Here is a 14,864-nt window from a genome sequence, read left to right as displayed (position 1 = left end):
CTATCTCCCTCCCATTGATGGTCGCCTTCTGCCCGTATTTCTCAATGTTAGGGGCAGATAGGTATCCTGGACCATCTCTTGGTCTCCTAGAGAGACAAGGGTCATGACTGCTAGTCCCTCCTCCCCACTGGAAATTAACTCCCCTCCCAAAGCTACACTTGCTAATCCCGGGGCGGGAGCACCAGTGGGTGCTGGAGGTTTCTTAGGGCACCTATTGACATGTCCCACCTCACATTGCAGTGATAACAGGTAGGGGGACCCCTGTTGTCCTTCTGCCCCTAGGGGGCCATGGCTGTTTAGGTTTGGGGGTCCTGGGAACTGTTTTGGGGCCCTTGACAGAACTACTTTGGGTTACCCTTGTCCCCCCAACTCTTCTGCTGGGGACCCTGTCCACCTTTGGCTGTGGTACCCACTATTCCTCTGTGGACCATGGTACTAGTCCAGCAATCCACCTCCTTAGCAAGCTCAATGGGGTCTGTCAGCTTGCTGTCTAAAAAATACTGGCGCAGCTCTGGAACACAAATACTGCTCTAGTCCTCCCAACTAATTAAATGCAACAACCATTTATAATCAGTTACTTTGCTGCCCTTCATCCTAACCAATTACACTTAACATTTACTCAGGGAGCACTTGCACTTTGACACTCATCAGCAGTGGCAAAGTGCCCAAAGCATCTAAACCAGCAAAAACGAAATCCAGCACAGCGTAAAAAAAACAGGAGGTAGAGGCAAAAAGTCAGGGAGAAACCACGCCAAAGATTCCAGGTCTAACATCAAGTATAATCTTCATTGTTTTAAAAAAAAAAACATTTTAACATTATGTAATTATTTGTTTCAGTATGGGCAAAACTGAAGAACCAGAAGGCCTCAGAGCGGTGGCAGCCAGATACAGAGGTAAGTAGAAATACACATTTTATTTAGCAATTCTGTAACTGCATTTATTAATTGTCTTACTAGATAACCTTTCTCCCACTGGACTTGTTAGTAACATCAAAAGAAAGATACCTTGATTAAAGGGGATGTGCAGCTAAGACAGAAATTAGTTAGCAGTTAAGAACTTTAAGATGTAAAATGTGGATAAGGAGGTAGTGTGTTAGAGTTGGAGGGGCCTATAAAAACAGGAGATATCTGTAAAATGTGCAGAAAAGATTTCTGTGATACGTTACATTTAGCTTTCCTGCTCATTAGCTTTCCTGCTCATCGATTGTCATGGAACTCCTCAAGGGTATGCAATGTCTTTACTCTGTGGTTCGTAACTTTTAGGTTCTAAACAAATTCAAATTACACAATGTGAAACTATCTGCAAGAGTTTTGATAATAAACCAGTTCGCCTGTATGGGAGCATGGGGAGCTTCTTAATAGAAATCCTTATCAAGTAAGACAAAACCTGAAGCAAGTGTTTTTATACTGTTGTAAAATCGGCCTTAAGGTGCAAAGAAATGTGCCCAGTAATGTATGCAGAGAACTGAAACCTCCCAACTGCACCTTCTCATCTTATTACTAAGAATAGATAGCAGCCCACAGACGTCTAGGTTTGGTAAACAGAAATTGATATTTAGCCTATTCTTCAAATCCAAAAACAACCAGCAGAGTCAAGGGCTACATTTAGCAAAAAAGGAGATTTTAAACATCTTGCATAGGATTCTCTATAAATCAGTTCTGTGTTCTAAGGATGCTTGCATCTGTCCATTGAGTAATTGACCACTGAGCTCTTACTGCGGCCTTCCTAGGTGACGCAGGCAGATGAAAAAGCACAGCAGGATCCATTGAAAGAGCTTTTCAGATGTGAACACTTCAAGCTAGTCACAAATCACCTCTACTTCTGTAGTAGGGGATCTCTGTGTATAGTCATAATCTAATGAATAGTCCCGCCCATGTGCGTGGACACCGATAATCAAAAATAATCTCTTAAGTTGTCAAGAAATGCAGAACTGCAAGACACTTAAGAGAATTAAAGACAAATAATGCAGCCTATATCCACAGGCTACACTGTCCAGTACTTCAACTAGGAATTCCACCAAAAAAAACACACACAACACAGCCTGCCCAGTTTCTTCCATAGAGAAACTTGCCTCTACCAGTAAAAGCCTCTGGAATGATAGAGAGGAAGGCATCAACAGACAAGCCCCATAGGCTGCCATTATGTGGCTTAAATAGGATACTGTGCCTTTAAGAGAACTTTCCAGAACTTCTCCCAGTATCCCAGAATGCACAGCAGGTCCCCTTTACTTTCAGTTTTTTTCCGGCTCCTGCTAACAGGACCCTGACATTGAGCTCTCCCCTTTTTCAAGGGTTTATATTGGATTTAAGTTCACTTTTTGATAAAAGTGTTTGCAGTTTATATTCCTGGTGTTTCCCTTCTCTCCTGTGTGTTTGTCAGGCTTTTTAGGCTCTAAAATGCCTGCTCTTTTCGACAAATGCCCAGCATGTGGAAGGAAGAAGGCCAAGACTGATCAACACGACGTCTGCATTATTTGTCTCCCTGAAGCACATGTCCCTGAAGACTGTGACATCTGCCAGAACCTCTCAGCAAGGACCCTGAGGGAAAGGCTGAAGATAAGGCTTCAAGGCCTGGAAGAGAGACGACTGCAGGCTGCAGGTGGGTCTGGGCAGGCTGGGAAGGTTCCCTGTACCTCTGCTGAGGCCTCTGGGGGGCTCCCCAGAGGCAGGAAGACCAGCAAACGGTTCCGGTCTCCGTCGGCGTCAATTGCATCGACGACATCGAGAGGGATGACAGCGGTGTGTTCCCCGGCGCTCCGGGTCGAGACGGCGTGAAGATTCGACGTCGAAGAGCCTGGTTAGGCCTCCGTCGAAACCACTGTCTACGGCGTCGATGTCGTCGACGTCAACGTCGAGCTATCGACGTCGGAGTAGAAGCCACAGGCGTCGGCGCTCGTCGTCGAGGCGATACCGCCGGTCACCGTCGAAGACGGTCGGCGTCGAGGGGATCCTCGGCATCGAGTTCCTCGAGGAAGAGGACGGAGTCGAGGAGGAGTCGACGCTAGTCGTCGAGAATGGAACGGTCGACGTCGCGGAGGCGGCGTTCGGCGTCTAGGAAGGAGAGTTCGACTTTGCGGAGGCGACGTTCGACGCCTGAGTTGCGGAGGTGACATTCGACACCGGAAAAACGACGTTCGAAGTAGAGGAGAAAGAGGTCGGCGTCGGAGTCGTTCTAACTCCCCGAAGCGGCGCAGAAGGAGTTCTGGCGCCAGAAGTCACGCTGAGTCTGGTGGAGGGCGCCGGAGGCTGCGATCACATACTAGAGGGGTTGGTTCGCAGTCCCCTCCTCCGAAGAAGTCACCGGGCTCGGTGTACTCGGTGGTATATACACCACCTCGGCCGAACACACCTCCTCCTCCTATACCTAAGGAGAATCCTCCCGTCAACCCTCCTCTACCACCACTTCCTCCCTCAGGACAGCCACCACCACCGCTCCTGCCGCATGGGCCCACCCCTCGGCCGGAGATACCTCCTGTCCCTCCGCCAAGATCGGTGTCACTACCTCCTCTTCCTACACCACCTAAGGGGACTCCTAAACCAAGACCCCAGGATGGGCCACGGAAGACGCCTCCACGGAAACCTGCGGAGCGCCCACGAACCGGGAGGTCGTGCTCTCGCTCCAGGAGGAGGGAGTGATCGCGCAACAGGTCGTCCACGCGGTCGAGACGCCGCCATAGTAGGCACAGATCTCGCTCTCACACAAGGTCCTCAGGGACCAGGGACTACTCTCCGACTCTGTCGGGATCCCGGACACAAGGGTGTCACCGGTTGATGACCTGGTGGCGTTTCATGATGTCCTATTGAGAGGCGCTGCCAAATTGGGCATATCCTTGATGATGCCCACGCCCAAGACATCAGTTATTTTCGAGACACTGCACCAGAAACACCTGTCTCGTCCACTACTACCTCTGGTGCCGGGCCTGGAGGAACCGGCCAATGGACCTCTTTCTCACCCCACAGGTGACTAAGGGGGCCCCCTCGAGATTACAGAAAAAATACCGGGCTCCCGATTCGGGTCCGGCCTTTCTGAGGGTGGAACCTCCTCCGGATTCTGTGATTGTGACGGCGGCCCGCAAACAGCATGCCACCACCCCGTCATCCACAGTCCCCCCAGACAAAGAATCTAGATGGATGGATTCAGCTGGAAGGAAAGTGTGTGGGACATCGGCGACCTCTATGAAGGCTGCGAGTGCCACGGCTTTGTTGGGACGCTACGACCGCGCCCTCTGGTACTCCCTCCAGCAGTTTGCGGAACACTTACCTCGCGAGAAGCGGTAAGATTTCCAGGAAGTGTTAAACGAAGGGATGCTGGTAGCAAATCAAATTATCAGCGCTGCAGCAGATTCATCCCTCTTGGCGATTCAGAAAAGGGGGTGGTGATGGACAGAGTATCTGAATTAAGCAGAACACTCCTACCCAGTCCAAAGATCAGGGCTTAATCCATCACCGTTTTTTAGCTCACTGCACCATCCCAGCTCAGAACCTGGCTACATGCAAATTAGTCTGTCCCTGGCCCAGTCCATCATGGGAACAGGGCAGACCAAACTACCAAGCCAATTCTTATACTGGGAAGGAAACAAGCTTCCGGGGACCCGTTTCTGGCATTTCAGCCGTCTTCGGCCCGGCTTGCTTGAATCCTGATGGTGCAGCGAGCAAGGGACTCACATCTGAGTATACCCTTCCACGCTTATGGTGGACAAAACGATTCAGAAAAGGGGGTGGTGATGGACAGAGTATCTGAATTAAGCAGAACTCTCCACCCCAGTCCAAAGATCAGGGTATGATCCATCACCGTTTTTTAGCTCACTGCACCATCCCTGCTCAGAACCTGGCTACATGCAAATTAGTCTGTCCCTGGCCCAGTGCATAATGGGAACAGGGCAGACCAAACTACCAAGCCAATTCTTATACTGGGAAGGAAACAAGCTTCCGGGGACCGGTTTCTGGCATTTCAGCCGTCTTCGGCCCGGCTTGCTTGAATCCTGATGGTGCAGTGAGCAAGGGACTCACATCTGAGTATACCCTTCCACGCTTATGGTGGACAAAACGATTCAGAAAAGGGGGTGGTGATGGACAGAGTATCTGAATTAAGCAGAACACTCCTACCCAGTCCAAAGATCAGGGTATGATCCATCACCGTTTTTTAGCTCACTGCACCATCCCAGCTCAGAACCTGGCTACATGCAAATTAGTCTGTCCCTGGCCCAGTGCATCATGGGAACAGGGCAGACCAAACTACCAAGCCAATTCTTATACTGGGAAGGAAACAAGCTTCCGGGGACCGGTTTCTGGCATTTCAGCCGTCTTCGGCCCGGCTTGCTTGAATCCTGATGGTGCAGTGAGCAAGGGACTCACATCTGAGTATACCCTTCCACGCTTATGGTGGACAAAACGATTCAGAAAAGGGGGTGGTGATGGACAGAGTATCTGAATTAAGCAGAACACTCCTACCCAGTCCAAAGATCAGGGCTTGATCCATCACCGTTTTTTAGCTCACTGCTCCATCCCAGCTCAGAACCTGGCTACATGCAAATTAGTCTGTCCCTGGCCCAGTGCATCATGGAAACAGGGCAGACCAAACTACCAAGCCAATTCTTATACTGGGAAGGAAACAAGCTTCCGGGGACCGGTTTCTGGCATTTCAGCCGTCTTCGGCCCGGCTTGCTTGAATCCTGATGGTGCAGTGAGCAAGGGACTCACATCTGAGTATACCCTTCCACACTTATGGTGAACAAAACGATTCAGAAAAGGGGGTGGTGATGGACAGAATATCTGAATTAAGCAGAACACTCCTACCCAGTCCAAAGATCAGGGCTTGATCCATCACCGTTTTGGGACTGGGTAAGAGTGGTCTGCTTAATTCAGACACTCTGTTCATCACCACCCCCTTCTCTGAATCGTTTTTGGCCACTATAGGTGTGGCAGGGTATACTCAGACATGAGTCCCTTGCTCACTGCACCATCAAGCAAGCCGGGCCGACGACGGCTGAAATGCCAGAAACCGGTCCCCGGAAGCTTGTCTCCTTTCTGGTGAAGAATTGGCTTGGTAGTTTGGTCTGCCCTGTTCCTATGATGCACTGGGCCAGGGACAGACTAATTTGCATATAGCCAGGTTCTGAGCTGGGATGGTGCAGTGAGCTAAATAACGGTGATGGATCAAGCCCTGATCTTTGGACTGGGTAAGAGTGGTCTGCTTAATTCAGACACTCTGTTCATCACCACCCCCTTCTCTGAATCATCCCTCTTGGCGGCTCATGGCTTTTGCCATGGGATTACCCAATGGCGACATGCCTGGCTCCGCCTTACGTCACTGAAACCAGACGCACAGCAAAGGGTTGCCAATCTTCTATTCTCTGGCGAAACCCTATTTGGGAAACATGCGGATGACGAAATGACCCGCATGAAGGCGGAAACATTCACGGCCGTGGGTCTAGAGAAGCCCAAAGACACGACGAAATCGTACCGCCCGTTCCAACGGCGGTTCAGTGGACAGGGCAGAAGACGTGGCCAAGCTTCGGGACAGTCACTGCAACAACAGCAGTTCCGTAAGCCGTTCCAGAAACGCCCTAAGGGCAGAGGAGGCCAACAGTCAGCACCAGCGACCAAAAGCCCGGCCGGGTCTAGGCCCTGAGCACTTACTTCCCCCGGATCTGTTACCTACTCCGGTAGGGGGAAGCATCCAATTTTTCCTGGCAGAGTGGTGAAAAATTACTCCGGACAAGTGGGTGCTGAATATTGTTTGCAATGGTACAGTCTTCGGTTCACCAGCCCGCGTCCAGCAATTCCAGAGGTCAGCTCGCAGTTTCAGCTGCGATAGCTCCAGGCGGAGGCAGATATCCTGTTAAGGAAAAGGGCGATAGAAGACGTACCTCTGTCTCAGAGAGGAAGAGGTCCGTACTCCCGGTTCTTCCTGGTTCGCAAGAAGGACAAGAACGAGTTCAGGCCCATTCTGGACTTGCGACAGGCCAACAAATGGATTCGCAGGGAGAAGTTTTGCATGCTGTCGTTGCATCAGATTTATCCTCAGTTGCAACAGGGAGACTGGCTATGTGCTATAGACCTACAGGATGCGTACTTCCATGTGCCCATTGCACACAAACACAGAAATTTCCTGCGATTCTAAGTCGGCGCCAATCATTATCAATACACAGTACTCCCATTCGGACTAAAGTCTGCGCCGAGAACATTCTCGAAGTGCATGGCGGTGGTAGCAGCACACCTGAGGAAGAACAAGGTGTTTGTCTACCCGCACCTGGACGATTGGTTGATCAAGGCCTCCTTCTCGGAAGCTCGAGCACACTTCCAGAAGACGTGCTTTCTCTTGAACAAGCTGGGGTTGCACATCAACATGTCCAAGTCTGTCCCGACTCGGTCCAATGCATACCGTACTTGGGAGCCTCCATCAATACGCTGTCAGCAAGCGTGTCCCCTTCGGAGGAGCGACGATTATCACTCCTTCGGAAGGCTCAGGCTCTTCTGACCAATCCATCTACAACAGTGAGGACGGTGTCTTCTCTACTGGGATCGATGGCCTCTTGTATCTTCCTAACGCCACACTCACGTCTGCACATGAGACCGTTGCAGGAGTGCTTGGAGGCCCAGTGGGATCAGAGGAAAGGATCTTGGGATGACAAGATGAGACTGTCTCTGCATGCTCTTCAGTCTCTAATGTGGTGGTGTTCAGCGGAGAATCTCCTCAGAGGGGTTCCCTTCCACAAGGACATTCCCACGCAGACTGTCGTGACAGATGCGTCTCTCCACGGATGGGGAGCGCACTCCGGAGACTTACAGATTCAAGGGACGTGGTCCCCGTCGGAGTCCACGTACCACATCAATTTCCTGGAACTCAGAGCTGTTCACTTGGCACTGAAGGCCTTTCTTCCGTCCTTTCAGACCAGCTCTCTGCTTGTACAGACAGACAATACGACCACAATGTATTATCTCAACAAGCAGGGGGGCTTGAGATCACGCACTCTGTCACAGGAGGCGCAGGCGATCTGGCACTGGCTTCTGGCAGAGAACTGGCGATAACAGCTACCCATCTGCCAGGTGTGCAGAATGTTCAGGCGAACGCACTGAGCAGACTGATTCAGGAGAACCACAAATGGGTCATAAACGACAAAGTATTAGGAGAAGTCTTCGCAGGGTGGGGAACTCCAGACGTAGATCTGTTCGCCACCGCCGAAAACAGCAAATGATGAGACTTCGCCTCCAGGTTTTACCAGCAAGGGACGCTGGGGAATGCGCTATGGATCAACTGGTCGAACAGCTTTCTGTACGCTTTTCCACCCATTCCCCTGATTGCAGCGGTACTCATCAAGCTGGCCCAGTCCAGGGCGCGGATGATACTCATTGCTCCGGAATGGCCCAGGCAGTGGTGGTTCACGGACCTGCTTCACCGGTCTCTCCTTCCTCACATACGGCTGCCGTGCAGGCCTGACCTTCTCACGAAATTCAGGGGGCAGATGTTGCACCCCAACCTCTCGTCTTTGAGTTTGGCAGCATGGCTCCTGAGAGAGTGCAATATGGCCATTTAAATCTGCCTGAAGATTGCATGGACATACTGAAGGAGTCTAAGAGAGTTTCCACTCGGACTTCCTATGCTTACAAGTGGAAAAGGTTCTGTATCTGTTGTCAGTCCAAGAACTATGACCCGACGACGTGCAGGGAAGATGTCATCCTTCCTTACCTTTTACATTTGGCGCAGTCTGGCCTTAATGTTCATTCCATTAAGGTTCATCTCGCTGCATTGACTGCCTACAGGAAATGCCCTTCACAGACTTCCTTCTTCTAGATCCCTGTGATAAAAGATTTTCTGGAAGGCTTGAAGAAAGTATTCCCTCCTGTCAGGCTTCCTTCGCCTTCATGGGAATTGAATGTGGTGCTGTCCAGGTTGATGAAGGAGCCTTTTGAACCTATTCATAAGGCTCCGTTGCAGCACCTCTCCTGGAAGGCGGCGTTCCTCGTGGCCATTACATCGGCCCGCAGGGTGAGTGAAATTCAGGCGTTGTGTTGCCGAGAACCTTATACTGTATTTCATGCTGCTAAGGTTGTTATGCGTACTCACCCTAAATTTCTCCCCAAGGTTATTTCTGATTTTCATGTCAACCAGACCATAACTTTGCCTACGTTTTTTCAGAATCCTTCATCTCCAGCGGAAAGGTCTTCACATTCCCTGGATGTTAGGAGGGTGTTGAAATTTTATCTGGATAAATCCAAAGATATTCGTAGGTCAGACCAATTGTTTATCAATTATGGATCTGTCAGGACCGGTCTAAGCAGTCCATCTCTAGGTGGATTGTGTCCTGCATACAGTTGTGTTACCAAAAAGCTAATAAGACCTTAGGGGGTAAACCTAAGGCTCATTCCACCAGGGGCAAAGCTGCCACGACCGCTTTACTCCGTAACGTTCCTATTGCAGAAATCTGCAAGGCGGCCACTTGGAAGTCGGTTCATACCTTTGCTAAGCATTACTGTCTGGACACTGATGCCAGGGCAGATGCTCAGGTTGGGCAGGCTTCGCTGCGAAATTTGTTCGCACAATAGTGGTGTTAATTTTCAACTCTCCACCGCCGCTTTGGTGTGGGGATGGGCTTGCCATTCTATTCACTAGATTATGACTATACACAGAGATCCCCTACTACAGGAGGAGTAGTTTCTGTCCTGTAACTCCAGTTCTGTAGTAGGGGTATCTCTGTTATAGACATAAGCGCCCGTCCTCCTCCATGGTGGAGAAAGATATCTATGTACGGAATGCTACAGGTCTGGCGTGCTTCGCCTTCAAAAAGAACTGACAGTAAAGGGGACCTGCTGTGCATTCTGGGATACTGGGAGAAGTTCTGGAAAGTTCTCTTAAAGGCACAGTATCCTATTTAAGCCACATAATGGCAGCCTATGGGGCTTGTCTGTCCATGCCTTCCTCTCTATCATTCCAGAGGCTTTTACTGGTAGAGGCAAGTTTCTCTATGGAAGAAACTGGGCAGGCTGTGTTGTGTGTGGTTTTTTGGGTGGAATTTCTAGTTGAAGTACTGGACAGTGTAGCCTGTGGATATTGCTGCATTATTTGTCTTTAATTCTCTCTTAAGTGTCTTGCAGTTATGCATTTCTTGACAACTTAAGAGATTATTTTTGATTGCCGGGGTCCACGCACATGGGCGGGACTATTCACTAGATTATGACTATAACAGAGATACCCCTACTACAGAACTGGAGTTACAGGACAAACTACTCCTTGTTTTGGTCCTCAGGAACCACTCCCAGCAGATCAAACTCTGATACGGGCCATGCGTTCTGTAAAGTTACTTGTCTTTCCGTTCAGAGCACACTCCAGTTCAGTTAATGGAGCTTGGGCTCTTAACCTAGAAATAGAAACTATGCTAGTGAAGCATAAGCTAGCTGTACATGTGCATTCCTACCTTCTTTTGTATAATCGCAGCCACTTGGGTGATAAAGATTTTGTGGTGGTGCATTGTAATCAGAAGCTGAGAAGGATCTCTGCTTATCGAATTACCTGTGTGAACTTATTCTCACAAGGTTTGATGTGAAGAAATAGCACATATACTGAAGGAAGTTGTGCATTTGGTTTCCACACCTTTCACACGCAGAGGTAGGCTGTGTTATAATAAAGCAAATTCTTTGTGTGCGCACATGTTCTCATCCTCCCTACAGCCTAAGTCTTTGCAGTTTACAGAAGTTCTCTGTACCATGTTCTTTTTTTTAATGTTTGTTCTTGTGCCTCATCTCAGAATCAGTGTGTGCAAATAATTGATGCATGGAAGTAATTTGGAAGACACAGTTTCTTCTATCATGGTATGTGTAGGAATTTAGTATGAATGTGTACTTTTATTTTCGTTTCAGGAGGAATATGAAGACTCCAGTGGAAATGTTGTAAACAAAAAAACATATGAGGATCTGAAGAGGCAAGGCCTTCTTTAAGCGTACCCTCTGAAGTCCGTGTCAATGGGCATCTTTAGACTACAATGTTCCGATGTTACAAGATAACTGAATAAATGTTATTTTCCTCTGTTCTGAATCCACATGGAATGTTCTGTGCTTACTTCTCCTACCAATTATCATATTTTTATAACTATGTACTGCATTGTCATAATGCTGTATATATTAAGATATGTTTGATTTTATATTAAAAATCCTTCCACCAGTGCTTTGGACCCTTTTCGTTTTTTGCCTCCTGAAACGTGAAAATTCTGGTGTAGCGCGACATACTTGTCACTGATCAGAAGTGAGAGTCAAGGTCAATTATCTTTCAATGTGGTATACAGTCTAAACTAACCACTCTCCATTAGAAAACTCGCTCAAGTAAAAAATAACCCTGTACCGTAGACTGTTTTCACATTTGGGCCATGTTGGAATTCTCAAAAGCAATTTAATAAAATATGTTAAAAAAATCCATTCATGTGCAGTTACAGTTGCCATCACAAATTGACTACCTTCTTCACACGATTTTCTTTTTATTGCATGTATTATCTGATAGAGACTACTAGCCGCAGATTCCTTAACGTAGAATTATCCCTTGGCGTGAGACTGGATCCGGAAAAACTTTCTTGCCATAGTATGCCTGCGCGCCGGGGGTACGGCACCACGTGACTCCGATCTGATGTCGTCTGCGTTCGTGACATCAACGAGGATACACGAGTCCCACCCCGGCTCGCCTACGTCAGTTTTTTCTCTCTTCCGCGTGCAACGCAGATCCGGTTTGTGTCCTGGCCTGTTTTCAGGCCTTCTCTTCTTTTTCACGCTTGGCGTTAGTGGAACAGTGTGCAAATGCCTTCGGGCTTCAAGACTTGTACCTCCTGTGCACGTCTCATATCGGCGACGGACCCCCACCCAATTTGCATGTGGTGCCTAGGTGAGCACCACGACTCGGAGAGCTGCAACGCCTGCCAGCATCTTGAGCCTAAATCGCGGCGGGAGCGCTGGATGAAGTTGCTGTTGGCACGCTTGTCCAGGTCATCTCAGCGTCCGTCCCCTACCTCTGAGGCAAGGAGCCGCCTGTTTCGTCTGCGACATGGTCTCTCGCCACGGCCCCAGGGGCGTGGCTCACCGGCTGGTAGGTCCTTTAGTTTGTCTCCTAAGCCCTGTCCCCTTTCCGCGGTGGGCGCCGGCTCCCCCGGTACATGCGCGCCCCGCCTGTCGCCTTCCTACTTGCTGTTTCCCGGCGCAGAGGCGACTAGGGCCCAAATGACAGCCTACGCTGCGGTGCCGCAGGCTTCTTTGGCCCTTCCTCCACCTCCTGAGAAGTCTGTGGAGCCCTTGCCTTGCGCGCGGCCTTCTGCAGAGTCATAGGCGGCTCGGATCCCGGTGCCGAAAGTTTCGGCTTCAGGTCGTAGGAGGGTGGTGTCATCGAGGTGTTGTCCTTCGGGGCTCCCTTCTTCGGCACCTAGCGTCCCTGCCTTGCTGCAAATCCCTACGGGGCTCCCTGTCGTGTTACATTAGATCGCCGGGACTTCCCCCCCCCCAGTCCCCCTCGGTCCTCTGAGCAGGCGGCTGCCTCGCCAGAGGTTGAGCTGGTGCCGTTTTGGCGCCTGGAGCCTTCCTCCGGTAGAGTCGCGGGTGGAGGCCGGGACCTGGGGTGCTTTCCAGGGTCCCTCTCAGTCCTCAACGTGGGCGACTGCCCCGTCTGAGGCCGAGCCGGCGCCGTTCCGGCGTCGACCCTGCCCTACTCTCCCGGAGAGCACGTGGGGGCAGAAGTCGACCCAGCACCACAAATGCCCACTCTGGTGCCGGTCGACGACGATCAGGTGCCGATGGCGGACTCCACGTAGCTGCGCCGGCGTCGGGTTCTTGATTAGTCTCCTGATGTCCCTTCTTTTTCAGAGGTCTGTCATCTGTTGGTGTGTTCCTCCCTGGAGACTGGGCGCCGTATTGTTGCCTTTTCACCGGCATCTTCCAGGGAGGGCTCCTCGCCGTCCCCACAGCCTAAATCCTCGAACCCTTCTTTTCGTGGCACGCGGCTCGCTTTTCCACCGGCCTCTCCGCCTTTTCCTGAGGCCCCTCAGGTTCCCCATTCATCTGTGGATCCTCCTCTATTCAGAGGCTGGCCGCTCCCCCCTGGAATTGGGGATGGATGGCTCAGTCTGCAGCCATCGCCCACGGAGGAATTACTTTCTTCTCCGCAACGCCCTGCTGAGGCCAGTGTTGCCTTTGTTCGGGCTATTTCAACAGCTGCTGGTATTCTACGGACAACCTTTTTGAAGTTCTCCACCAGGACTCTGGTGGACAGGAGTTGTTCCTTCCCTTTGAAGCGTCACTACACAATTCTCTTATGGGGGCTTGGGGGCGTCCTGCCACGGGTAATCTGGTGCCTCAGGCGCTTCTGTATCGCCACTGCCCTGCTCCGTATGACCCTGTCTGTCTTTCCTTCCACCCCTCTACTCAAGGCTCTGTTCTGTGGAATGCCTTTCCGTGTTTGCCTGTACTGTTGTTTCCTCCGTCTCTGGGGGCCTGGTGGTTGGATTCATGGGGTCGTAATGTCTTTGCTTCTTACAGCGCTGCCTTGCGGGCTCTTAATACTTTGGTGGGGGTTGTTATCCTACTTGCTCCTGGAATCTGGGGTTGGAGTGTCCTTTACACTTTGTGTGGGTTGCTGTGCCCTTGGTTGGCCCACTTTTTCTGTTGGTTGTTGGTTCAGCCCCCCTTTTTTGGCTAGAGTATACCTTTTAGCTGCTTACTAAGCCTTCTGTGGTTTTTGCTGCAGGTTTATAGTTTTGTTCTCTGTGCGGGATTTCTTCCCTAAGAGTGGTTCCCATAAATTTCTTGGGGCGTGCCATACCCTATGTGGGGTACTTGTAGCTATTGTATAGCTCTGACTTTCGCTAGGAGGGTGTGGACTCTAGCCTTTCCTGGTGTTGTTGTATTCTGCTGGTGCAGTTTCTTGGTCATTACCTGGGCTTAGCTGGCGCTGCTTTAGTTCTGTCTTTCTAGGTCTTGATGCGTCGATTGCCTGACTTAGTATGCCGCCTTCGGCCTGGTCCTCTATCGGGTGTTCCACTGTGTTGACGGCTAGGCCCGTCCTACTTGTTTATCCTCTTATCTTCTGGCTGGTTGCATGTTGGCGTACAGCTGCACCCGCCTGGACGATGTGGTCCGGACATTAAGTTTTGTGGAGCTTGTCAGCGTCCAGCTGCGCCGGCCTGCTCTTCTGGTCTACAGCCTGGGGCCTTGGAGTTGGTTACTCAAAGAGGGATGTTGTTGGACAGGCCTTGTGAAAGGCCCGCTCCCTCCCCGCATGATAGGGCCCGGACACCGGCTCTCCCTGTGTCCCCCGAAGAACCACCCCGGCAACCCACCGAAGCAACCCGCAACCCGTCCCCAACGGGACGCCTGCTCCCGAACATCCCAGCATCGGCTGTCCCGGGCCTCCGTCAGCACCATTGCCCCGGCCCAGCCGCCATCTTGGACACTGCACCACGAGGCCGCGTGGCCTCAGCTCGACCCCAACCCTGGGCCTGGCCAGGCCCCGACATAGAGGCACCACCATCCACCCAGGAGGTGAAGAGACCACTTGGCAGGTCAATAGGAGGGAGGAGTGTTGATGGCTCTCCCCCGCCAGGTGCCGATCGCCCCCGGTCTCCCCGGGCACTGGCTCCACCCCCCTGCTGGGTGCCTGGACTCCCTCATCCCGGACCTCCCGACCTCCCAGTGCGAGGGTCCGGACATCAAAGGGGGCCAGACCTATAACTGGGGCAGCTCCAGAGCAGGAAGGCAGTTGTATCCTGGAGTCGAGAGACACCTTGAAGAACTCATCCTTGACGGACTGCTGGCGCTGCCGCAGCCTTGCCTTGCGAACTATCTCCGAAGCCTGCTGGCGCTGCCACGGCCCTCTGCAACGTGCATCATCGTCCGGAC

The 14,864-nt window shown here is 51.1% G+C and overlaps 1 protein-coding gene across 1 annotated transcript in view; it reads left to right on the top strand.

The window, feature by feature from the left end:
* The window catches only part of SF3A3 (splicing factor 3a subunit 3), a 255,515-nt gene extending 244,355 nt beyond the window's left edge, over nt 1–11,160 (top strand). The window contains exons 16-17 of the mRNA XM_086956436.1: nt 838–893; nt 10,857–11,160. Coding sequence (XP_086812562.1) covers nt 838–893; nt 10,857–10,934 — 134 coding nt within the window. The 3' untranslated portion in view covers nt 10,935–11,160. The remainder of the gene's footprint in view (nt 1–837; nt 894–10,856) is intronic.
* The last annotated feature ends 3,704 nt before the right edge of the window (nt 11,161–14,864 follow it).

This window comes from Lissotriton vulgaris, chromosome 2_1 (genome assembly GCF_964263255.1).
Source record: "Lissotriton vulgaris chromosome 2_1, aLisVul1.2, whole genome shotgun sequence".
Classification (NCBI taxonomy): Eukaryota; Metazoa; Chordata; class Amphibia; order Caudata; family Salamandridae; genus Lissotriton; species Lissotriton vulgaris.
The sequence above is the reverse complement of the archived record's forward strand: the minus strand, read 5'-3'. Positions and strand labels throughout refer to the sequence as shown.